Source organism: Cottoperca gobio, chromosome 1, assembly GCF_900634415.1.
Source record: "Cottoperca gobio chromosome 1, fCotGob3.1, whole genome shotgun sequence".
NCBI lineage: Eukaryota > Metazoa > Chordata > Actinopteri > Perciformes > Bovichtidae > Cottoperca > Cottoperca gobio.
The window spans coordinates 5,696,813-5,723,735 of NC_041355.1; the positions used below are offsets into that span (position 1 = coordinate 5,696,813).

Genomic DNA, 26,923 nt, shown 5'->3' on the forward strand with positions numbered 1-26,923 from the left:
ATGTTAGCATGCTGACGTTGACACAACAGCTAGCATGGCAGGACTCTTGCTACACTTTGTTTTTGCCTTTATACAAAACTAAGTTTCACAGCTGGTATTTAATAAAAAGACACAAGAGTGGTATCTCCTCATCTAACTCTCAACAAGAAAGCAAATAAATGTATTTCCCATAATTCCCTGGTCGATGAAACTTGTCCAGTCAAAAATGATGCAAGCTACATTACAAGTATTGACAAAGAAAAGAAAAGAAAGAAAAGAGCTACCTCTACAAAAACCTACTTGCGTGTTATAAAACAAACATTAACAAAAATATATAAAACTTTCAAAAGTTTTGAAAGCGTAAAAAAAATGTACACTTGTGTCCCCATCTTAAAAGTGATAATGTAGGTACAAACAAATGTATTCTCTACAGGTAAAACTAGCTATGTGGGAACATTGCTCTGAGGATGTACAGTATGACACACTAGAAGCACTGCTGTGGTGCTGCTGACGGGTACCGACATGTATGAGAAACACTTGATAAATTACAGTTGGCTGGCATCTGAGGTCCTTGTCAAATGGCTTGAAGGGGCACTGAGGGGTGGGACGCCCTCACCACCCAGTTCCTGATTATTGTTGTTCTTCTCTTTGGTCCTTGGAAGTGTAATAAGATCTGAAGGGGAAGAACTGGAAAGTCAAGTGATCCTAGAAAAGAGAGAGGCCATGACAGGAATAACCTGGAGTTTTCACAGAGTGGGTTTTCTGTTTGATTATCCCTGAAGAGAGTAGACAGATGAGATGACTTACAACGAGGGAAATATCAGTTCCAGCTCTCTTGTCCGCTGTGGAGAAAGAGAAAATAAAATCAGCTACTTTATATTTGTTGATGCTCAAGACTTTTTTAGAAAAGCCCCCATTTTGTTAGTTTGAGTCAAAGTTAAATAAGCACACAGTAATAGGGGACTATTTATTTAGACCGACTTTAAAAACGGTCACTAGAAGGATATTTACATCAAACAAATTCCAGATGTAAACAAATATATCTCACATTTTTGTTTCTGTTTATTGGTTGAGTGGATGATTCATGTTTGGTTACAGAGGATACCATCATATCATGCAATAGTGAAGTGTCGTACCCCTTTAAAACATACCATTCAAGTTCCCGTAGTGCTCAAATTGCATCAAGACAAGATGTTCAAATACAAACTATATGAGCACCGAAGGCACAAGGCGGTATCATCTACACAAGACAGAGCTTCACTTTAACACTCTGGTGATAAGATAGGATAGGATAATCAGATATTCCATCCAGAAGGAATGTTGACGGATAACTGACGTGGTCACTTTCAAAAAACTCACTCAGCCATTACTTGACGCCATCTTTGACACCTCAACACGTCAGTATTTATAATATGTTTGTGTGAATGTCTTATGATTATGTACATACTCAATTTGCTAAACAACTTCAGATTTTCTTAAATAAACTGTGTCGCCACAACATCTACAGGACGTCTCCTACATGGCGAACAAATCCAAAGACAAACACAAAAATCATCATCGTCATATCTACGCACAGTCTGGATGCAGGACACACGACAGTGTCTGGTGTAAGATGGGTCTTCAGCTTAACTCCGTCAGGGGTCATTTTTCCTTGTTGGTGTTTGAATGGACATTGTTGGTTAAAAGTGACAACAGCGATGGATGGAAGGATGAAGGATTAACGATGAAGGATTAGGAGACAAGAAAAAATAGAAAGAGGAAGAAAAAATCTCCTGGATGAAGTGAGACTGATGTTCAATAAATGGCTGGTAGTTCTCAGATAGTTTTAGTTGTTTGTTAAAGCAACACACTGCATTTTCTTTACCTTCAGGTAGCTTCATGTAGAGAATAGTGCCTCTTTCATTCCCACTCTGCACAATGAACGCCTGTTCTTGCATTATTTACCTGGTGGGTACCATCCTCCAGGAGAAGTCCGTAATGCTTTAGGGCACTACGTCACACACCACCAGCTAGCTATAAGAAGAAGCTAGCTCTGTATTTGTACTACTGACATCACGGCAGAGGTGAAGATACCAAGAAGTGATGACGGTAGAAGCAAAGAAAAGAAAATGAAGCGTTGTTGTAAAAATGCAAGGCGTGGAATCAAGGCGCAATCTGTATTTACGAGTGGTGTACCACTCCGAAACTGTAGGGGCGCCAAATCACCAAAACAAACCTATTCTTGCATTATGTTGCTTTAAAGTTGTTAGATGACGGTTAGTGGAAATGTATGACTGAAAGTCAGTACCTCATCAACACGTTCCTTTGGGTCACCAGTCACTGTGGCTTGGGGGAGCAGAGGCCCGAGGGAACCGGGTCACAGTGTCGCAATAGGGAGAGCTACATGTACACACACACACACACACACACAAACATATATGGGGAATTCTTTTAACTTAAAAATCTGTAGTAATCTGAAATGACTGCAGACTCTCAAAAATATCCCTCCACCAATTAACAGCACGGCATGTAAACAAGCAGAGGCACTGCTCGTACCTGACCACAGCGAGGTCTCCGTGGACACCACACACTTGTTCACCATGATTACCTGTATTACCCATACTGCAACACAAGAGCGAGGGTGGACAGGTAAGAAAGAGAGTAGGAAAGACTCCGCACAAAGCAACAACGATGGAGTGATCCTCGGAAACAAAGTTGAAAAAGAGGAGGGAGACGCAGGAGAGATGATGCAATGAAGATCCATGCAAAGAAGACCATGCGTGTGATTTATGATGAAACAAACGTGCAAGAAATATGTGAAGCGATCCAAAGTCGAAGTATCGCATACCAAACAGGGTATGTAATCACGTGGAAGAGCACAAAGGGGTGCGTTTAATGGCAGACAAACACTAAAGTGCAACAAGCCACGGGTAAGAAGATCTGGAGAGAGCGGAAATAACACGAGGAGAAAATATGAGGAAAATCAAAAGCCATGAAAAGGAATAATGACAGAGAGAAAGAAAGAAGAGGATTAATCACTTTGTTTTGATCTACAGACGAAGATTCAGAAAAACTATGAGCAAAACTAACTGTGGCTAAACGATGTGTGCGTGTGTGTGACTCACTCTTCAAAGACGTCCTCCGTGTCCATCCTCCTGTAATACTTGGCCAGTTTGATGGAAAGGATGATACTGGGGATGAGGAAGATACAGCAGCCTCCCAGACCGAACCAGAATGTGTTCTGAAAAACAAAACGAAGAAGCTCTTCTCATTCGTAGAAGAAGTTTTCAGATCCTTTAAAGTAGTGAGTAAAAAGTACTTCAGGCCTCCTCCAGAGTAATATATTATTATATATTATTGGATTATTAGTATTGAGGCATTTTAATGTTATAGCTAGATGAGGTTTATATATAGTGTTGATAAGTTTAACTGTAACCAATTGCATCATAATTTATGAGCCAATCACTGCAGTAAGAAAGTACAACATTTGCCTCTGAAACGTAGTGAAGTATAAGTATAATGTGGTATAAACTGGTAATTGTACAGTATTAAATGTACTGTGTAACTGTGCTGCAATGCTCAAATAAGGAATCCTGCTTTTCTCTCTTTATTTTTTACGATCGTCATTTGAATATAATTTGGTTTTTGACTGTTGGTCGCAAAAAAAGAAGCAATATGAAGATGTCTCCTTGGACTCATTTGGCATTTTTACATTTAAAGACTAAAAAATATATGGACAGATTAATTGATAATGAAAACATTAGTTTCACCCCTGCAGATTTGACATAAAGGCCCATACAGATGGATGCACACATTACAAGGCACAAATAGGACAGAACATATAAATAGAAACATGTGTGCATGCACACACATGCAGCACACATAGTACAGTGGCTGCAGGCACTACTTTCTAAAAGCATCTCTGTTTATATTGACTACAGTCTGTGGCTTGTTTGAGTTCTCATTAAACTCTCACAAACACACGATATATAGCTGATAAGTAAATATAAAACTTTACAACTCTTCAGGGACGAAGTCAAAAAGGTAAAGAATATACAGTATATATAGTATATAACTCCCCGTCCTGCCTTATAACAGACTCTATCTCATCTCAGTGTGTGTGAGTGTGTCTGAGACTTGAGAACATACTGTTCCCTCATGTGTGGCCGAACTACTCCACCTCTCCCAAAAACCCAGAGCTCCCTCAAAGAGCCGTTTATATTTCAGGTTGATTCAAAATACATATGGAGGAACATGTAACACACACACACACACACACACACACACACACACACACACACACACACACACACACACACACACACACACACACACACACACACACACACACACACACACAGTTCTGAAGCCTTACCACTGAATCGATTATGAAGCTGCACCCTACTATCTCCATGCTGTCCACAAGGTTACTGATGGGTTTACACTGGGCCACCTCTGCAGTCAACTGGAGGAGGAAAATACACAAAATCCCAAAGTATAGATTACACCGTAAGAATGAATGACGTCAAACGTAAAACCATAACTGGATGAGTATGGTGTAGCAGTGGAAAGATGATCTCTCCTCATCCTTCTTATTAGACTTTTTCTTTTTTAAACCAAATATAAATCAAAGTGGCTTCTTGGACTGTTTACAACCTTTTAAAATAACTAACTATCATGAAGTCTAGTCTTGCGTTTCCATTGAGCGGTTTGCACGTTACAATTATATTCCTCCCTTCTGCTGACAGGTTCTCATTCGAATGTAGTGAAAATGAAGGAAAATGTACATTTCTGCACGCTGCCATCCGAGTTGGTTCAGCGAGGTACGCAGCAGGTGGTGCTAAATCTCCAGTCAGGTGCCATTAAACCATTGCAGAAGAAGAAGGCGCAACAAGATGATGTAATTAAAAGAGTGCTAGTCAATGGTGGGATTTTGTTTGAGCAATTGTAGATTGTTTCATGTATTGATTTGAGGAAGGTTCCAATCTCCTCATTGCTCCACACAGATGTGATGTTTTCATTTGCTGAAATGTTTAATCTCAGTGGATGCTGAAGTCACATGCTTCATGATAAATTCCCAAAGTATGTTTCCATTGCACTTGCATTTTGCTTTAAATCGATACACAAACTTTCCTACAGCAGTGAATTTTTGGCTTTTCCATTCAGTTTTTTTGAATTAAATTAAATTAAATTAAAAAACTAAACATTAATACATCATAGAAAACTGGTCGTATACTTACTGAGTTTTTAACCCAGTCTGTGTACTGTTTGAAGTATCCCACCAAGCTCTGTGTGTAGCCCTTGGTTTCCTGGACACCAACAAAGAGGAAAAACATGTCAACAAATGTGTAATCATCTAACATCATATGATTGACCAGTCTGAAGAAACACATGCGGCGAGAAATAGAAAAAGAAGGTGATGTATCCACATTTGTTATGTTTCGCTCATATGACAACGTTTGCTTGTTCGTTTGTATTTTACCCGTTTCACCACATGGGAGGCGTTATGAGTGATGAGGTACTCCGCTGCATCGATGGCACTCAGGATATTTGTGATTTTGACCTACAAGAGAGAGAGAGTGAGATTCATTTGTACTTTTGAGACAATGAAGCAACATGCGATGGTTCCATTAAGTCAGTGCCCATGTGGATTAATGTCATTAATATTAATTTTGTATTACTTTATTAAATCACACAGGTCAATATGAAGGTAAATGAAAACGGTCTGTAACTAACTGTGGGTATCCACTGTTATACATTATACTATATCAGTATAATATTGTTGTTTTGAGTGTTTTCCTTGTTTCCTCACCGGCAGGTCGCTGGACATCCTCTGCAGTTGCTTGATGCTCTGGCTCATTGTACTCTGTGTGAGGCGACAAAAACCAAAACTGTTACAAAACAAACCAGAACTAGCAAAAACCATCACCGCTCTCACAACATTAACAACACTGCTACGACAAACACGCATTAAAGAACACGTCATATTGCAACGTATGAACAGATGGCTTACCCGCGCTTTGACATATTTCTGTCACCATTTAGAAGAAAAGGAAGAAGAGAGAAAACAAGTAAAGCAGCTAACAAAGATACATGTTTACAAATACTGGCTTAAAATGTATGCTTCAATTGTTGTTCTTAAACTTGTGATCTAATTATTTAATTTCTTTAAATGTGAGTTTTATGATATTATATATATGTTTTTGTAAATTGTGCCTGAAATGAGAAATAAGGTAAGTAGTTTTTATATCATCTGCAATTTTCTATATCAGCTGTTACAATGAGCCTTATTAAATCATTAAAGCTGACAGTATCATAACCCAATTTACAGCCCACTTTATTGTTTCTCCTATTTTGTCATGTTGTGTTTTTTTTCCCCATTTATTTAGGAAGGTGACCCCAGAAGTGGGCCTTAAGTTATAAAAGGTTGAGATCCCCTGCCTTAAAGTAACATACTGTATGCTAATTCACGTTGTCAGAAGAAGAAAGGTGTGTTTTAGACATATGGGAGGATTTGCATGTATTTGCTTGTGTATGAAGTGATTAATGCGAGGGGTGATTACCATTGCTTGCTCCATGGGGACCACATGTTCTCTGTGAATCTGTCTGATACTGCTGGCGTGTCCTTTCAGTGCGTTCTCCAGAGCACCTCGTGGCTGTAAACACAGGCACACACACACACACACAGCAGAGGATACAGCAGTTTGTTGCAGTTAAATCTTTAGGATAATTACTGTAGGTAATGAATATAAACTCAATAATTTATTATTCCTTCGTTTCTTCCTTCCTTAGAAATGTAGGCACACACTAATCCTTATGTGGCGTGTCCCATGTGACTTTAAATGGCACAGTTCCTGTACTATGTACTATGCATGTGCCATAAATGTGTGTGTGTGTGTTCAGGGTGAATGGGCAGCTTGTTCTGACAAACTGAGTATGAATCGAAATCATTTTCCAGAGAGGCTTTCCGACTGTATGTTTGGGCTTGTTGGTTTAAGAATATATATCTCATTCCTAAAGTCTACAACATGTCAATATTAAAGTGGCAATAGACTCATTTCTTTGTTTTAACGTATCATTATTAAGTAAATGCTGCATTGCACAATGTAATAGCTACAGAATGACACAATCAGCGTTTAGATGCCTTCTGTCTAACACCCGGTACGATCTCCCTGGAAAATGATTTACGGAACAAAGCCGTGGAAAACAAAATGCAGTGTTGCTCACTCTTTCGACGTCATGTGACGTCATGCGCTAATATGCATATTGGAGACCCCATGCTGTTAGCAGAAGAGCCGTGGACTGCGATTGGGAATACATTGGGAATGAATTACAATATATTTGTTTATATTTCTTGCGTTTTACCCGACGGTCTGAATAAGTCGTTAAATATGTTGCTCGCAGTAGGCTTTGAGGAACAGGGAAAGCGATCTAGTTGTCTTTGTAACAGGGGCGCCAACAATAATACCGCTTGGAAACACTGAGGGGGAAATGCCACTTTAATTCAAATGAAAAATAAACAAAAACCAGTTTGGACAAAAAATCTTAAAAGTCAACTGCCTGGGTCCAAATACTTTAGCAGTCACTTTAACAACACACCGTGAACTTGTTTCCTGACAAATATATAAACTCATCATTCCACATCTTAGATGACTCTATGATGGTACTTTCTTTGATTAACTTCAGTACTGTAAGTGAAACTTTCATAATAATTCACAGCACTATGTGTGTAAAACATTACTGTTATCACATTATTTTATGATTTTGGCATTTGAATGATAAAACCAGCATCATGCGGTTGATGAGACTCACCAGTTGGTCGGCCTGAGCCTCCAGGTCAGTAGAGAAGGACAAGAGATCCACGAGCGTGACTCCCTTATTTACCTAAAACAACAAAACAATCATATAGTTTTAGAGTCTCTCAATTTGCATAACTTTCGGTTTTCAATTGAATTTCTTCTAAATTTTATTTAGGTTTCAGTCTTTGTTTGGATTAATTGTTTAAATTTCCGATGCATAATCTGAGTTAGAATTCTCCACCCAAAAATGAATTACCTTGTTATCATGCATATTAACAACAACTAGAGCTGAAAACATTTCATGTTTGTATTTGTATCTTGTTTTTTGAAAGTGAATAAGGTTAGTAGATTTTTTCTGAAATAGTATTTCTAATTTTATTTCATATTACAACAGTTTTTCCGTCCCTCTTTATTCACAAATTATTGCATAGGGCTTTGATGGGAAAATACAGATACTGAAGTGCTTCGCACAGCAGGGGACAGGAGTGTGAGCTGCTGCTGAACTATAGATCAATCATCAGTTGATTGATCAGCACATCTGTTCCTTACTGTAAACAAGCAATAAACCAAGAACGAACTGATCTGAATCAGTTACTTCCTTTGATCTCTGTATATATATATATATATATATATATATATATATATATATATATATATATATCTCTGTGAGCAACACGACAGCCCTACATTATGTGTGTGCGAGTTTGATCATCCTGTGTATGTATAAAGCTCCTTCTTGCTAGAATATTGATTAAAACCTTTATTTGATTTGGATCCTGACTTCGTGGTGTTATTAAGAATATATTTCCAACAGGCTTAAAGAGAGAGAGACACACACACACACAACACAGAATACCTCAGCCAGGTACGCTTCATAGTCGATCTGTCCAACTCCAGAGTTGGCGAAGTTGATGAGGTTGTCTCTGCCGGCCTGCTCCAGCAGCATGATGTCCTGCAGGTCGACCTGCACACTCTCAAACACTTTGGCCAGATCCTTGTTGTACTGTTGTGAAACACACATATACACTGATAAATAACATTTCATCTTGCTCCACCAATGCATCAGTAACACAGATTTCTATCTGCATTTCCTTCACATTAAACTGACACTTACCACAGTTCTGTTGAGGAAGGAGTTGATGTTGAACATTGTCTCCAGCTGCAGAGAGTGGTACAGACCGTTGTTCTCATAGCAGTCCCTACGAGACAAATACAGAATGGTCACTCACTGAAACTCCTTCAGTGTAAATGTATGTGTATTTGTATGGCTCATCATTTGATCAAGTTTCTTTTATTGTGGTGTTTCTCTTGCACAATAAAAACAGATTATACAAAAATCCAGATGAACATTTTATTTAAAATATTTCTATTTTCCATAATGCTCTTCACATTCCGTTACTAGACGACACATCTCTGCAGTAAACAATGAGCTTTATGTACGGTGTGTAAAGTAGTAGCTGTTTGCATGTTACCTGTACATGCTTCCCAAAGTCAAGTCAATGTTCGGATTCTGAAACAGCATCCCAGGGAGGAAATTCTTCTTGGCGGGATGAACCAGGAATGGTGTGTCTATGATCTACACACACACACACACACACACACACACACACACACACACACACAGCACAGAGCAACAGTGTTGTCCGTTATGTAACACGATCCCGCTCCGATTAACCTCTCTCCAAGATAAACACAGAGAGGCAGAGTGAAAATAAGACGATTCAGGAAGTTTGTTTTCTGCACCTTGAATAGCTGTCGGTTAGCGAGCGGTTCACACATCATCTTCTCTACGTTGCCACCAGCAACAAACAAGGTTGTCACGATGGCCATCAGCATCCAGACGAAGATTAGAGAGAAGCCAACCCCACTGAAAGAACAAGAGAAAGAGAAACATCAGCTTCTTTTCATCATCTATTACAACATTTTTGCTCAATTTCCTCTCTTTCTTTTTCCTTCCAGATAATTAATCGACATTTAGGTTCCAATTGTAAATTGTTGGCTTACTTTACATTAAGCTAAAAAAAGTGGCTGCTAAGAATAACTTTTTACTGGCAGGGTCAAAGATGTAAAAATGGTGGGACTCGTGAGACCTAATACAGAGCGTCCTATTAATAGACTATAATGTGTCAGTCTCTACTGCATCTCCGCTGATATTCATTAATGTATGAAATTAAATGTACAGATAAGATTTAAGACATGTCTGTAGAAAGATTAAACCAATGTTCAACATCTACTTTTTGTCACTTCAAATGAGCTGATCATTAACTTCTGATAGTTCAAATAAATCATCTCAAGACATATTTGATCTTCTGTTACTTTCTGGATTTGACAAACTCGATCATGTTTCTAACTGTATTATATTTCCATAATCATCTATATTTCTGTGCGTGTGCTCCACTAATAAACCTTTGTCACAGCAGACATTTTTGACTTGTCAATGCTGTATCTCACAGCACGCTTAACGATGCAGCCATCGTTATAAGTTACCCTTGTATTACAAGTCAACATGTCTGCTGTGAGAAGGGTCTTGGCTGTGTCCGAAATCACTCACTATTTACTATACAGTGCACTATATTTACTAATGTCCACCATTTTAATTAGGTTTAGATTTAGTGTCTGTTACGAATGAATAATTGAGTGATTTCAGCCATCGCTCTACTCAGTTTGACTGTTGTCTTGGTAACATACGCCATTAGCAGGTTGCCGCCGGTGTTTGATAGGCAGCCTCGTGTTGTTGGTGTAGCTTGCTGGTCGTAGCCACAGACGCCACACAGCAGTCCGAGAGTGTTAAAGGCCAGGACCAGGACGACCATGCAGAGCACTGCCACACAGCCGATCCACCTGCAACATACACACAAACACACACAAATTGTTAGCAGGCATTTGCTTCTTTACACAGACAAGGAGCAACATCATCATTCATTTGAAGTCGACCTGGTGAATGTCCGGTATTCACACTCTTTTAGCTCTGTTTTGGTCTCCACCTACTTCTGAGTGAAATATATCTCGCTTTAGCTGCTAAATGCTCCACTATGCTCAACAACTGTCGCTAACTGCGTCTGTCTGTCGATTGTTGCTAAGCAGGTAGTGTACATTGGGTTTTTGAGAACCTTTTCGTTGCCTGCTGTGGACGAAAAACTACGCTATGAGAGCGGTGAGAGTGAAACAGTATATTGCGGGTCAGACAGCTAAACAATGAGCTTTCATATATATCGCTAATAGCAGCTTTAAACCTAATCCCAAGGTTTAACCTCAAAAAATTATAATTAACATAAATAATTAACCACGTGGGGGCTAAATTCTTTCCTCATAATGTGACAGATTTTTGTTCCCACAATCTAACTAGTAAACAGACAAACACACTTGCACAAACCTGTAAAAATCTATTTGGTCAACCTGGGGGTAAAAGGACTCAATGTTTTTCTGTCCTTGGTTGAGGAAAATGGTAAAATTGACCAGAGAAGGTTCCACTGGGAACATCTTGGAGAAGCTGATGATCTCTGTACCAATCTTATCCAACATGCCTTTCACTCCTACACATACAAACAAAAATAAAAACAAAAAAATCAGAAAGCAACAGTGCTTTTTTTTTACTATATTAATAAGAATGCCAGCATGTCAACTTAGAGGCGACAACATTGAGAAAGGAGAGTCTAACAGAAAGTAGAAAGGGACAAAGAAGGACTTACGAGGTAGAGCTGTGGTTTCATCATTCACAAGTACGCAGGTGAAGGTGAGAGAAGAAAAATATGAAAATGAAAGACTACAGTCAGACTTAATCTCATGACATTTATAAAGAAGAAGGGAAAATAGATATATTTGTTAGGCAAACTAAATATATATATATATATATATATATATACATACATACACACACACACACACACACACACACACACACGTGTACCTGAGACAATGTTTTTAGTTTGTTCTTTAACCAGTTGTGGTGTATCATTAAAGGATGAGTAACCCTGGAGGTGAAGAGTAAGAGAGAAAAGATGATTAAAATATAGCTATTTCTTTGAACTAGGGTGTGTTTCAAAAGAATATGATGGGTGAAAAAGAAAGTGACAACATGAACAGGAGGATGATGATGAGCTGAAGAGAGAGACTAACCTTTTGCACAATGTTGCTGAGGTCTGTTCTCAGGATGGTATTGACATTAACTAAGGCATGATTAACATCTGGCAGCTGACAGATAGAAAGAGAAAAAGAGAGATTAGTAAATGTGGCAATTAAAATGGTTGTTTATATTAATTTTAAGGTTTTGATAAACAATCTTTCGTTCCTCCGTACATTGGAGAAGTCAGAGTTGATTCCCAGCTGGGCCAGCGTGGAGCGGATGGTGTTACAGGTGTGAGACACAGCTCCATTAGTGCAGGCAGGGTCTGATAAGGTGTTGGACAAAGAGGCACGTTCCCCCGATAGACTGGCCTGAAGTTTCCTCGTCCCCTCTTGAAGAACCTCCAAAGACGAGCTGACGTTCTCTAGGGCCTCTTTAGTCTCCCGCATGGCTAGAGGAGGGAGAAGAAGGATAAAGTTGAATAAAAAGGTAGCTTGTCTTTGACGAAAACTACACTTTTACTAAAATAATCCACAACAGTGGGTTGTTTTGTATTGTCGAACTGGTGAGCCTCATATGATTTATTATAATATACATTTACAATTCACGGATCAACCACAGAACTACCAAAAGGATGACAATAACACGGATTACATTGACCACAGATCAACAATCCACAAAGGAAAACCACAATATAAGACGTTTCACAGGGTACAACAGTGGTTCAGAACAGATCTGATTACCTTTGATGGCATTCTCAACTTTTGCTTTAGATAAAAGGAAGTTAGAAAGGAAGTAAAAAAATGGTGAGGATATGCCCGTAAAAGACACAACGGTATTCTGCATGTAGAGAGGAAACTGCATGTAAAAAGAAATCAAGCAGCATCACACGATAAGATTGGTAACAATTCACAAAGATAATAGATTTGATCATAGATACAGTATATGTTGACACTATTTGATTTTCAGTTCAGCAAAATAAGGAGCTTTACAATTTTAGTTTATACTATAGTAACACTCAACATGATTAAAGTGTATTATTTTGTATTTGAATGAAACAATATAGTTTTGCTTGACCTGTGCAGAGGTTTCTGAGCATCTTATGTAACACAAAACATGAACAGCACTTTGTTTCACAATAGTTCAAGGTTGAAGAGGTTTATCGTTGAATTTCTAAATAAATATGACCGATCAGATGTAGGTGACAGAAAGAGGAGGTATTGTGTCATCAGCACTGCATTGTGATACTGCGTCTCAACTGTTTGAACGAAACAGGAAGTTAATCAAAGCTAAAAGAGTGTGTGTTACCTCCTGCCATTCGCAGCGCAGTGTCCAGTGAGGGAATCACCTCTCTCTCCAGCTGACTGTGGATCCTCCCACCCAGCAGAGGTCCAATGTCTGTCAAGACACAGAAACGGATCAGATGGTTTAATAACAAAAATACAGCTATATATTACTACTGTAGGTAAACACAGCGAGCCCCAGGTATAACAATATATAAACATTAACTCTTATGCATCACTAGGGACATTTTGGGCTTTTTCATTCATTTTGGCTGTGTTAATGCATATGGCAAACATTTTGGTTAGGGTGTTTTTTTCTTCAAATTGTGGAAGTTCAACCTCCTATAATAAGTCTGTAATAGCCAGAACACTCAGACCCCATTCCTAGGACAACACATTGAACCCAAATACAAACACAATGTTATATCTTCAGGGCAATTAAAGCATGAAATTGTGCATTCAATACTATTATATCAGGCCTTTAGACTTTAAAATTGTAGTTTTTATTATTTTCCACCAAATTGAACCATTTTCCCCGTATCAATTAGTATACAGACAATAATGAAAATAAGTTTTTTTCATAAAAATCAGTGGCATTATGTAAACAAACTGGCATTTAAAGGGTTATAATTCTGGTGAATGAATAGGTTGTTTGGTAATTATGATCGGCACTGAAGTATTTTTGTCCTCTAATGACATCACAGAAACCTTTTTAAAGGGATGCACAAGGGTTAAACAAATAATGTATGTAAACAGTCTGAGTTCAACTTACTGTCAAGGTCTGACAGGACTTTGTTCTTTGCTGTGGTGTACTGGGCTGTCAGGTATTCAATTTGCTGCAACAGAAAACACAAATCACACATTTAAACGTTACTTTTTATGTATGTGCGTAAAAAGTGTGTGTGTGTATGTGTGTGTGTGTGTGTGTGTGTGTGTGTGACAGAGAGGGCATACCGCAGGTGTGTTGTTAGCAAATGTCTTCAGGTCTCTCATGTTGGTGTTGATGAGTCGCCGAGTGCTCTTAATCTGGGCGCTGACATTATGGTTCGCAGCATAGGCAATGAGTACTCCCAGACTGAAACACACACACATTAATTAATCAATTTTTATTTGTCACATGAAATTATATAAGGTACAATTCCAGTGAAATGTAATCATTCAGTTCTTTCAATTTGTGAATGAAAGAGTTTAAATAGAATAGGAAAAGTGACGCAGGATCATTAAAGTATACACAGGGAGCAGTATTCACCAGCAGAGGGCAGCATGGCTACATTCAAATGTATTTTTGCTGCATGAGCTTCAAAGGTCACTCACTGAGAATTCACAGAGACATGTGACTGGCCTGAAAAATCACATTTCTCAGCTACATATCTTTCTTTATGTGTATAACTCTTTGGTTTATTCACAGTCAAGAGTTTTTGATCCCACACACTGATGTGCAAGAACTTTGTCATGAGGTTGCTAGTTGAGAAAGATTTGGGAAACATCTATATGATGTCAATGAATGTAAACAATATTTGAGTCATCTCACTGTTGTTGTTAGTGTTACCTGATGATTGGTAAAGATTTCACCAAGAAAACGAATGATGATGGATAACACCTTTAACCCGGCTTTACCTCAAGTTTATCTAAGAAATTCCGTACATTTAATGTTGTTATATACTGTAGCAAACTTACTATAGTAAAGTAAGAAAGCAAGAAGGATAATGCTGTGATGATTCACTGTTGAATCAATGAAGAGTGATGAAGTCTTCCAAGGTGCTAAGCTAATGACATGCAAACTTTTAGCTGAGTTTTTGTAAAGTATTTCAGTGACGTTGTTGTCTGTGTGTTATTCCTAAAGTTGGAAATCATTTCATACCTATAAAGGTATTTCATCTCACAGCCTAACCCTATAGCTGTTCTCTTTCACTCAACTGAGCCTAAAGCAAAGATTTGAATGTCAATAGAAGGAGAAAAATAATCTTCTGTGTGAGATTATATAAGAATCATAATAACAAACCCTGATCAGATAATATCTCCACTTCTCCAAATGGCCACAAAGTGCTTCATGTATTCATATATGCATGTGTGTGTTGGTGTGTGTGTGTGTGTGTGTGTGTGTGTGTGTGTGTGTCGTGAGCATGTTTGTGATGTGAAAGCACTCATTCAGACAGAGAGGCCTTTCCCAGTCAGCCAAGTGATATCAGTAACACCTAACTGTCCTGCACAGTTTGGATCCTATTTCTCCGACCGTGCACCTGTCTCCTACACAGCAGCTGATCTGCAGGTATGTTTCATTCTGTACGTGAGCAGGTGTTGTTAAAGGGGAACTCCACAGATTGTACACGTCTAAGTCTGTTTACAGGTTTTGTGGAGTACTACTGCATATGTAACAAAGTTGCATAAAACCTTTTATGGCTCCACAGGGAGCGCTGCAAAATCTGATAAATTGCCTCAAGTGATGTCAAGTTGCATTATGGGAAATGTAGGTAACAGGTTTGAGAAGGAATGTCAGTGTGTGGAATGAAAAAGACAATATCTCTCTCTTTTTTGTTTTAAACTGTGAGACATCTACAATGGTGCACCCCAAAAGCAAACACACATAAACATGCAAAAATAGTGCAACAAAAAAGGTTTGTTCGTCCCTTAAATAACAATTTAAGTATCATTTATCGATTTGGTATCATGGAGACATTTCAGTTTTATAAAGCTCATTGTAGTGACTTTTAAGTCAATTAATAATTACCTTTAATAAAGATATTACAGAGATGGTAGAAATGTCAAGGTATATACTGTATTTAAATACTTTTTCCAGTATCCAGCAGAGTATATCCAAAACACTTGCAGCTAAAAACATTCCTCATCAGAATCCAGTAATCCAGGATACACAGTGAGAACAGAATCACACTAATAATACCTTTTAATAAAAGCTCATATTGTTGACAATAATGATGATAAAGACTAAAAAGAAGATGACGATGACTCACGTGATGAAGATGGAGGTGGCGATGAGCGAGGCGGTGTAGAAACCTCTCTGACAGTCGATGTTCTTTCTCTGTCTCTGGATGCATCTCCCCTCCGCAGTTCTCACAGCACCGACACACACAGAAACACATGCCTATGATGGGGATGAGGATCACAAACGTGACACCGATGGACGAACATATGAGGAATCCAGCCTCGTAGTAGATCATCTGAAGGAGAAGAGGATTCACTCAAACATCATTCCCCCTCACATAGTCATTTATGAGATGTTGTATATTGTGGGAACACAATGTTAAGAGGAGTTTACCTGTAGTAACAGGACCACATTATCTGGCTGTGACCCCATAGCACGTGCACACCGATGCATGTACACACGCACACGCACACGCACACGCACACACACGCACACGCACACACACACACACACACACACACACACGGGAAAGAAAGACAAACAAATCACGGTCAGTGTGACAGCCAAAGGATTAGGAGGCAGCAGCATTTATTTTCCTGGCATGTGAAGGCAACATCAAGAGTCCCTTTTTAAAACCTATTTATATACAAAGGCATTCTCTTAACTTTTGTCTTTATTGATTCATTTAAATATTTTATTAATTTACTCTTTACTAACTACTTTGTTTACTTACTTTTTCTTATATGTACTTCATTTGCTCAATCTTTTAAACTGTTTTAAAATATATATTCTTGTCTTGTAAATTTGTAACTTTGTTTTGAAAAGCGCTATTAAATAAAGTTAATTATCATTATCATTAATAAAAATGAATAATAATTAAAAATAAATTATTATTATAAGAGTCAAGGAAGAAAAAATTACCACAGAGCTAAAATCAAACAACCAGTGACTAATTGTGATTCATACTGTTATACAGTATATTCAAAGTATTTGAGAGCTATTATTTCAATTAAAATGTCCATAAAGGCATAATGTCATTAGAATTCAATTTCTATACTTGCAAGGTGCTTTTCTTTTACAAAATCTCTCACAGGTATTAAATCCACAAATGCATTTATCAGTAAAGTATCACAACGCTGATTAATATCAAGATGAAAATCTCAATTATCACTTAAATCAAACCTACCTTTCTCCATTCTTCTATTTTGATTCCTCCCATGTTTTGTTGAATGACTTTAACAATCAGATCTGAAAAAATAGAACAGATAGGTAAGTACACAAGCCTTTCAATCCACTGAAATGTAATTATAATCACTTGTATGACAGTGTTTTACAGGCAGTACAGGCACGTGGTTTGACTCATCTGCCTATTTCACAGTACACACAATCAAATACACTTCCTGTACAACGTTTGACAAGCTAAACTGGAGTGAAAAATCTATTTATCTGTTCATGAGCAGACAACACAGATTAGGTGGATTCATATTTTAATTTCCTGAGGATAGCATTGCGAAAGGATTTCCTCGCATATCTGACAGCTGTGTGTTTTTGGCGGAGGCTGTTTGAACTGTGTAGTTTGACGATGAGAAATGCAGTTCAGTCCAGCTGTCTGTGTGTTTATATAGGTCAGCCAACACTAAGCTCACCTGTGGTAACTCACCCAGACTGTTACTCAGCAGGGAAACACTGACTCCTTTACACATACAGTATACTGACAATACAACCTGTATGCAAGCCCACGAACACATTCAATCTGGATACATGTATATTTGACAATATGTACAGTAAAAATATATTACTTACAAGTGGACGTGTGTAAATACACAGCTCAAAGAATGTGTACACAAACCAGTGGAGGAAGGAACTAAGTACATTTAGTCAAGTACTTTCTAGGGGCTTGTACTTTCCTTTTTTTGCGATTTAATACCTCTACTCCACTACCTTTAAGAGGGAAATATTGCACTTTTTACTCTACATTTATTTGACAGAAGGTTCAGATGAATACAAAATATAACTAATAATCAACAAATAAATGATGATGTACTATAATAGATAGGCAGTATATATATATATAAGTACTTACAATTAACTCAGTGTTTACTAGCAACAACATTATGATGCTTACACATGAATGTGTGAGTAGTTAGAATCCAATAAATTAAAACAGTATTTTTGTCATAGTCATAATGTCATATAGTCTTCTCAGGTTGGTACAGTAGGTGCCACTGCAAACGGCAAACAGATGGAGGCCAGTTAAATCATGTAAATGCTGACACAGCTATCACACACACACACACAGCTCTCACACACACAGACACAGATACACACACACACGTTGTTTCTGTTCTACCTTCTGCTTGCCCACCTGCTGACCCTCAGGTGAGGTGAGCAGGCACATGTAGGTGTATTTGTAACCTGTTTTTTAAATGATCCAGTAAATGAGGTGAATTAAAGTACTATTGTATACTAAAGTTTTATTTATCTTCTCTCTCTCATATCATCCTCTCTCTTTCAGTTCTGTCTTATTGATGACTACTGGTATTTTTAAAAACAAAGACAAAAATGGTGTTTACTTGAGAGTTTAATTAGATTGTTTTGAGCTTTCTTTTGTTAAATGATGGCTGCAAAGCAACTGCCTCTGAATCATATGAGGTTTTAAGTCTGTACTTTAAAAGTACAAATGTCTCTGAATAAGCCTTTCTGGTGAGTACAAGGAGCTGAGATGTTGGATATATTTTGTGACCATATGGATAATCCTCTCAAAACCATCCTCCTCTTCTGCTGGGAGGTGGCGGTCTTACTTTTCTCAGAACTGTTTTTAAAACCTGCAGGCAGACTGTCGGGTGAAGATATTTAACTCGTTTAACTCTGCAGATGCAGCATATGAGCACATCTGAGTCATGTCGTTGCCACCTGTTGTTGCTCAGGTACTTACTTAGTTAGCATTAGCTACTGAGGGCAGTTAAGCTTAGACAGCTTAGTTCAGTTCATAAGAGGAAGGTAATGCAAACGAAAGGAAGAGGGGGGATGAACAACTGTCAGAGTTAGGCCTGAAAGGATGAACAGAGCACTGCCCAACTTCAACTAATGCGTCTGCTGCAATAGTCAAGATGAAGAACAGATTTTGTGCTAGAGCTGTATCAAATAGCTCGACGCTTCGAAGCTTAATTTATAACGTTGACAATTAGAAATCTAAATCTGCATGTTTATTCATTCAGTTTAAACCCGGTATTTCTGCACAGTTGCAGATAAAGATTAAGCTACACTAATATTAATCGTATTTTATTTGTAGCATTAGATCCTAGTGGTTGCTGCGTAGCATTGTTCAAGACTGCGATCCAAATATTTCCAAGTCCAAAAGTAAAACATTTTTTAAAAAGAGATGAAATTTCCAAAATTCATGACATTTTTATCTAACAAAAATATTCTACTTTAATCCATATTTCTTGGCGTTTAGCCTTTCAAAAACAACATTTTCACTGCTGTCACAAAAAAAGGTTTGCTGCCGCACACTAAGGGAGGCACACACTGACAAGGTATATTCGATAAAGTTGATTTGATAAATAAATAACTAATTTATTAAAATGAATCACTTTAGTCAAATTGAGGATTTTCTTTTTTTTAGGGTGATGACGTCATAAAATGACGACAGGCATTTAAATCTTCATTCAAAAACTCAATAGAAGCATCAATTGTAAAACATACTTTTGATACAGCCCTCATTTGTCCTTATTGAACATTTTGGAACCAGTTGGATCTATTCAATTTTTACTTCAGTTAAAGCGACACAAACATTTCTCCAGTTACCCTACTGGAGAAATGTAAGTTTTAGATTACATTCAATGATTTAAAAAAACAGAAGACAGCAAGGGAAATAAGGTGACCATGGTGCAGTTCAGGTAGAGAAAAGTGCTAAAGAAACCAACACATTTAGCTACAATATTACTTATATTTTTAAGTAGTAAACTCTCGTGGCACTCAGTTAACCGTTTTTGTGACCCCCGTTTTAGTTACCCCCGTTTTAGTTACCCCCGTTTTAGTTACCCCCGTTTTAGTTACCACGAGACTAGATTGAAATGGTTTTGAAACAAGTTTACCATTGGGATAACAAAGTGAGATTGCAGCTTTAATATTTTAAAAAGCCAGTGTGTTTTACTACAATTCTTATTATAAAAAAATATTATTTATTTTAACAACAACGTTAAACGAAAGTGATGTTTTTGGCTGCAGTTCAAAAGGTGTTACGACATAAGCCAGGTGAGGTTATGTCGCACTGTGATACTTTAAATAGTACTAACTGTACAGTATGTTTTACTCAGTATTACACAAGGCTATAAGCACAGTGTGGCACCAGGAGCAAAAGAAAGTTACACAGCCCACTGGGAGCTGGGGCAAACTAACTAAGAGGATTATGTGGTCTTTCCCACTGTTTGCACTAGACACTCCATAGACACTACAGACAAGAAATTATATTTCAAGATCAGATAAAGAAAGAAAAGAGACAGCAACAATTATTTTCATTATCAATTAATCTGCCAATTATTGTATTAATTAATTGAGGATTGTTTGGTCTATAAAATATCAGAACATAGAGATATTTAGATTAAGGCAAGACTAAGAACATCAAAAAATATTTGAGAGGCAGGAAGAAATGCATTTTCAAAATTCAAAATTTCAAATTTCAAAATTGTTGCCCATCAATTGACAGAAATCAATTAATTAATGTGTCTCAACTTTACAGGAGACATCTAAAATACATGTTGTCCAATCTAACATCAAGAAAAACACGTTGAAAGCTCTGTGTTTGCAAATAGTTATAAAAAGTGCAAGAAAGATGAATGGTAGCTACAATTTAAGATGCAGATGTGCAAAGTGACACAGAAGCTCAGTGCTCTTTCTCTATTCTGTTTGTTTGGGCAGATCTAAAGCATGAATACATGATAAACAAGACTTTTTGCAGGGAGTACTTCCTTCCTTGTGTTGCACATATCCTTATCAGACAATTAATTTGGCTTTCTCTTGAGTGTGATCTGATTTAAGACATTTGCTTCCTGATAAACAACATGTTTTCAACCAATCAGTAATTAAAGCAAACAGACAAACACCAGGACCATGACCCACTTTACGAGTGCGTTTGTGTGCGTGACAGTACGCACTTGCACATTTGTGTGTGTGTGTGTGTGTTACAATGCCATCTGTAGCAGTGATAGCTGTGCAGTGTTAGCATTAGCCCTGTGGATGCTAATCCTCTAATCTACCCTGTGTGTATCAGAGGGATAAGACATACAGCCTTCTCACACAGTGAAGGAATCTAAAATGCTTCTTCAATATAAAAACAACCGTTGCACAGATTTGTAAAGAGGGATGAACGAGTCAGGAGGAGGAAAAGCCAGATCCGGTCAAGAACCAATATTGAGACCTTTAGCATGAATTCACATTCAATACAAGCGGCTCTACTGGAAACCTGAAACATTAATAAAATGATTAATATGACGGGGATTTGTGGAGATTTGATGGACTTCTTGTGAGATTGTTAATTCTCAGACATTTGATCTGACAAGACCAACCTCCCAACTACATTTCCTCAGACTACCTAACATTGATTTGCATTTCTCCATCTTAACATCACGTCAACCTCATCCCCCCCTGACCCCAACCTGTCTCCTCTGCAACAGCTAATTATAACCTAACTCAAGCCCTTACTTCAACCATGGACAGCAGTGTGCATGGGGCGACAATGCCAGACTAGTATCAACATAAGATACTGTACCACCAAATGTCTGCAAGTCTACTGAAATGAGATTCATAGCAGAAAAGCCTTTGTCAAAAATAGTCCAGAGTTTTGGTGGAGAAACAACGTTTGTAGAGAAACAAAAAGTAATATTTCTTTGATCAGACGCTAACTAGGATAATTTAGCAAGATTTATTTTTGGGAGAAAACTATGTAGTTTTGGTCTTATAAATGGTGTTTATATGAGTAAGGCCTCTCTATATTAGACAGAATAATGTTTTTAGAACTTCAATGATAGTCGAACAATCTATTAGTGGATCCTTATTATTAAGTATAAGTAGTTTTTCATGCAAAAATTGCAGAGAATGCTGTTTCCAGTCTCTTAAATATGAAAATTTCCTGCTTTTCTATATCACCTTAAACTGAATATGTTTGGGTTCTGGACTGACAAAATAATACATTTAAAGACATCACCGAGGACTTTGAGAAACTGAGATGGACATTTTTCACTATTTTCCGACATTTTATAGACCAAGCGATTAATCAAGAAATTAATCTGCAGATTAATTGATCGTAAAAATAAACGTTAGTTGCAGCCCTAAATGTTTTAGAACAGTTGCAGTAGGAAATTACGTCACCTTTAGTTCTTACATTTACAATATGTCTTACACCTGTTATTCGTCTCATGGTAAAGGACTTGGCTTGATTTTGTGGTTGTACTTTTTCAACCTACCTTCACAGGATGTAAAACTATGTGGACCAAACCCAAGAAATTACTTTTGTCCACAACATATTTATACCACACATTTCATACCAGTCATTTAACTATAACAACCAGTCCTGTTCTAAAGGCAACTTAGTGTAATCAGTGTGAACATACATTAGTAAACGGCTTGTGTCATCTCATAATGCTGGAAAACCAATATTCACGTGCATGCAGGTATGCTTCGTATACCTTGGTATCCTATTTGGGGCACTTTAAAAATGTGTTGTCCAAAGCTATTATGATTAGCATAAAGATAAATGTTAAATTAAGAGGTAAAACTCAACCAAATACTTTATGCAGAGTTTATTAATTCAGTCTCTTATCCCAAGTATAGGTTATAAAACTGAACTGATGGCGTTGCTTCACTCTGTTGCTCCAAAGTTAATTTAGTGATGCGTTAAGTTTGTTTACGATCAGCTGAACTTGCACAACCTCAGGTCTTGAGTAATGCAGTTGTAAATAGTGTAATAATGAACCTCAAGGTATGTGCGTTGTGTTTAATGTGTGTGAGCAACATGCAAGATTTTGCGTATTTATGATATGGGAGTGTGTGACATGACATCCAGGTGGTCTCCACCTGTGCGTGTTTATGACAGTAATTCATACAGGAAAGTCCCTGGCAGTAGCAGCATATGGTCCAGTGGATTAAGGTATTATGCAGTGATGCAGGTGACTGAGAAAGCCTCCTCTAATCGCTGATCTGCTAATTGATTACCCAGCCAGCGGCACTGACCCTGGACACCAAAATGGCAGCAACTTAAAACCTTCAATCCTATTGCACTATGTCATCCTCCAATGTGACCACTCACAGTTGTACATACAGCACACAAACAAACAACTTTAAATTGGTTGTAGCTTTATATATCCACCACTGTACTGTACTACACCTGGTGGCCAAGAGAGCAACATTCACTATGTGTGTATTGATAAAGTGACAGGCCTGATCACCTTTTAATCACTTCGATAATGTTAAAGCATGGGCCCCCTAGAGGATCATTTATGAGCCATTGATCCTATTAATCTGCCCATAATGTTGGTTTATGGGCTCAACAAGCACACATCATCAATGCATTCAGTCCCTAGGTCCACATGTGCTCTTTTGACCCAGTAGCATTTTAATTAGGAGTATTTTTTTTGGAGTCATGCATTGAGTCAGCCATGAGATTTAAAGTCGAAGAGAGAATACAGATACAGCCGCAGTGTGCAAATAATTCCTGCAAGCCTCTGAGGTTTTCAATGTTTTTTGGACTTTGTTGTTTAGTTTATGACATAAAACAGGTCAGTCAGTCTGTGATGCAAGAGAGAAAGATAGGTCAGGATTTCCAAATATTATGACTTCTGACCTCTCAATTTGAAGGATTTTTGAGACATAAAGTTGTGTAAATATCCAGTATTTTACAAAGAAATGCAAACGATTAGAGGAAAGTCAGAAAAGAACCCAAAAATGTTTTTGTCATTCTTGCCACTATAATAATCTTGTTACCCCCTCAGTGTTATCTTGGGACCCCTTGGGTGGGATTCAACCCCTACATTGGGAACCATTTAGCTATAGTTTTAGGTAAAAGACTGATGTGTAACTAAATACTGACAGGTGAGGTGCTTGACAGATTTACAATACTGTGTGTGGCAATAATGGCCACAGTTTCTGCTATCACAACCTCAATCCAAAATTTATAATGACATTGGCACTGAACAATGAAGGATTATCATCATGCACTATTATCATGAACCTCAAATTAATCCAAGCATCTCCTCTTATTTTATCGTACCACTATCTTATTTATGATGCTATTTAAATTCTTTGGGGTTACATAATTTAGTTGATAGCCATCCAAAAACAGCATGCTGTTGTTAAAAATATTTGCAGTGACAAATCCTAATTATTGTAACACCTGTGACGCCAAACGCATCATTTACTTTAGGTTATTTAATAGGAATTGGAGCTATCTATTTATGCAAAAATGACTTGTATGCAGAAGAAAAAGTAATGTCCTGACAGTTTTCCTGAGTCCTCATGTGAGAGAAATAAGAAACAGAGTGAAGATGAAGGAATAAGGACATGGGTGGTGGGGAGGAGGAGGAGGAGGAGGAGGAAGGTGCTGATAATCTCACCTTTGGGAAAGGAGTTCGGTTGAATAACGTAGAGAAAAGCGTGGACCATGTGGAAGAGTATCCCTATGGGCCCTGGCTCGTAATAAGCGTGGGTATCATAAACCGCCGACGGTACAAACCCAAAATCCAACGGCTCCACCGGTGGAGGGGACCGCTGTCTTTGGGAGTCCGACCGGGCCTCAACAGGGGTCCCGTCCCTCTCATCCGGCTGATGCTGCTCACCGCTTGTGGCCCCCCAGCAGAGCAGCAGGACGAGCCACCTTGTAAACAACATGGCTCAGAAAAGTCCAGCTTTGTAGAAATAGAAAAGTTAAAACTCCTAGCCCCGGTCGTACGTACGACAGTCTATGGGGGAGGGGGGAGGGGGGGGTGAAGAGGGGAGACGGACACCTGTCCCTCTCGGTGGTTTATCACCGCAGCTCACAAATAACCGTCCGAAACTTTTAAATTTAACATCCAACGGTCGAGGTTCAAGCAGCCGTTAGCTCCTGGATTCCCGGTACGGACTCATTTTTCCGGATATGTTTTTCGACGACTCAAGAGGACCAACGGCCGAGGATGTGCTCGTTATCTCGGTATCCTCGCTCACTCTCACCGGCCGGTTGCGAATACCCTAATCCAACGTGCACGTAAAACCCAAAACGCTCGTGCTCGCTGAAAACTCGCCGGGTGCGTCTGTAGCGCGCGACACCGCGGGGTCCAATCACCTATCATCTGTTAGCTACAGGCAGTGGTGGAAAGTAACTAAATACATTTACTCAAGTAGCCTACTGTACTTAACTACAATTGTGAGGGTACTTGTACTTCAGTTGAGTATTTCAATTGTTCTTTATACTATTCTACTCCATGTTAGAGTCAAATGTTATATAAATGTGTTTAATTTGATGATTTTCGTTGCTAGGTCAGATTCAGATTAAGAATAAAATCAACAATTTAATTATGATAAACAGGAAGGCACAAAATAGGCTATAAGAAAAAGTAACAACAAGGAAGGATATATTAAAATTAACTTATTGTAGTGATGAAATTCTTTTTAATAAGCCAACATGTTTCGACCACTGTAACAGCCTGACGAGGACCTTTATTATGTTTCCTCTCTATCTTACTTCTTACTTTTTCTTATATTTTGGAGTGCCCGGATTGCCTTCCTTTTCATCCAGTTTTTTTCTGTTCTCCAAGAGCACCCAACACATTTTGATCTAAATAAACTATGATTTTACATTTATATTAAAGTGATGTACACATTAATAATCATAATCCAATAACATAATATATATTATTCTGAAATTGGCTGACAATGAGTACTTTTGCTTTTGGTACATTTTGTTGCTAATAGGCTACTTTTTAATTTTTACTTACTTACATCTGTTAAAACCCATTTTTATAGACTTTTAGGTAATGTGTTTTTATTGCTTTTAATCTTTGTATTTTTTTAAATGTATAATACATTTTGGCCTTACTGTTATTATGTTATCTTCTGACTATCATGCTTTTGCTTTGTCTGTCAAAGCACTTTGAAAATGGAAAATGAAAATGTTTTTAAAATGGCTTTATAAATAAGGTTATTATTATTATTACTTAAGTATAATTTTTAATGCATGACTTATAATACTGTATCATGACATGAATGTAAAGGATGTATACAGTCAATTTTAGTCACAAGATTAAGTCACTGTACATCAACATACACCATGGTAATATTGTTGATCACATACTTTCTATTTTATACTGTCACTGTCAGGCAATTTGGGCCTCCAATAATGACTGTACATCATCATTTGGGGAAAGTCCTTCCCTGCTGGTCTGCCTGCAATGTTTATATGTTATGTTTTACAGGTCAGACTAGTGCTATGATGTCTGTTTACGAGAGAATCAAACTACATAATCTCAGTGGGTCTCTGAATGAATGTGAGCAATGGTGGGATGTAACTAAGTACATTTACTCAAGTAACTGTACTGAAGTAAAACAAAAAATGTACTTTAACTTTTTCTTCTCATTCTACTTTATACTTCTACTCCACTACACCGCAAAGGCAAATGTTGTAGTTTTTACTCCACTACATTTATACTTTGCAGATTCTGATTTTTGCACACAAAACAAAAGTACAGCTGAAATGATTAGCTGATTAATTGATTGACAGAAAGATAATTGGCTTTTTTCATGTAAAAACATTTCTTGGCTCCAGTTTTTAAAATATGAGAATTTACTGCTTTACCCTTTAATTAATTGTATTATTATTATCATTATCATTATCATTATTATTATTATTATTATTATTATTATTATTATTATTATTATTATTATTATTATCATTATTATTATTATTATT

The 26,923-nt window shown here is 37.7% G+C and overlaps 1 protein-coding gene across 1 annotated transcript in view; it reads right to left on the reverse strand.

Moving 5' to 3' along the window:
- prom1b (prominin 1 b) overlaps positions 1-25,254 on the reverse strand; it is a 25,802-nt gene extending 548 nt beyond the window's left edge. The window contains 29 exon segments of the mRNA XM_029440623.1: positions 1-821; positions 2,267-2,358; positions 2,515-2,580; positions 3,084-3,199; positions 4,334-4,423; positions 5,199-5,267; positions 5,441-5,521; positions 5,771-5,824; positions 5,972-5,989; positions 6,522-6,614; positions 7,771-7,842; positions 8,614-8,760; positions 8,872-8,956; positions 9,230-9,333; positions 9,501-9,624; positions 10,446-10,598; positions 11,131-11,290; positions 11,447-11,455; positions 11,665-11,728; positions 11,874-11,948; positions 12,054-12,271; positions 13,129-13,218; positions 13,876-13,939; positions 14,058-14,178; positions 16,073-16,149; positions 16,151-16,279; positions 16,378-16,404; positions 17,171-17,232; positions 24,594-25,254. The exon segment at positions 1-821 is cut by the window's left edge and continues 548 nt beyond it. Of these exon segments, the coding sequence (XP_029296483.1) occupies positions 2,289-2,358; positions 2,515-2,580; positions 3,084-3,199; positions 4,334-4,423; positions 5,199-5,267; positions 5,441-5,521; positions 5,771-5,824; positions 5,972-5,989; positions 6,522-6,614; positions 7,771-7,842; positions 8,614-8,760; positions 8,872-8,956; positions 9,230-9,333; positions 9,501-9,624; positions 10,446-10,598; positions 11,131-11,290; positions 11,447-11,455; positions 11,665-11,728; positions 11,874-11,948; positions 12,054-12,271; positions 13,129-13,218; positions 13,876-13,939; positions 14,058-14,178; positions 16,073-16,149; positions 16,151-16,279; positions 16,378-16,404; positions 17,171-17,232; positions 24,594-24,867 (2,712 nt within the window). The 5' untranslated portion in view covers positions 24,868-25,254 and the 3' untranslated portion in view covers positions 1-821; positions 2,267-2,288.
- Between the last annotated feature and the right edge of the window lie 1,669 nt (positions 25,255-26,923).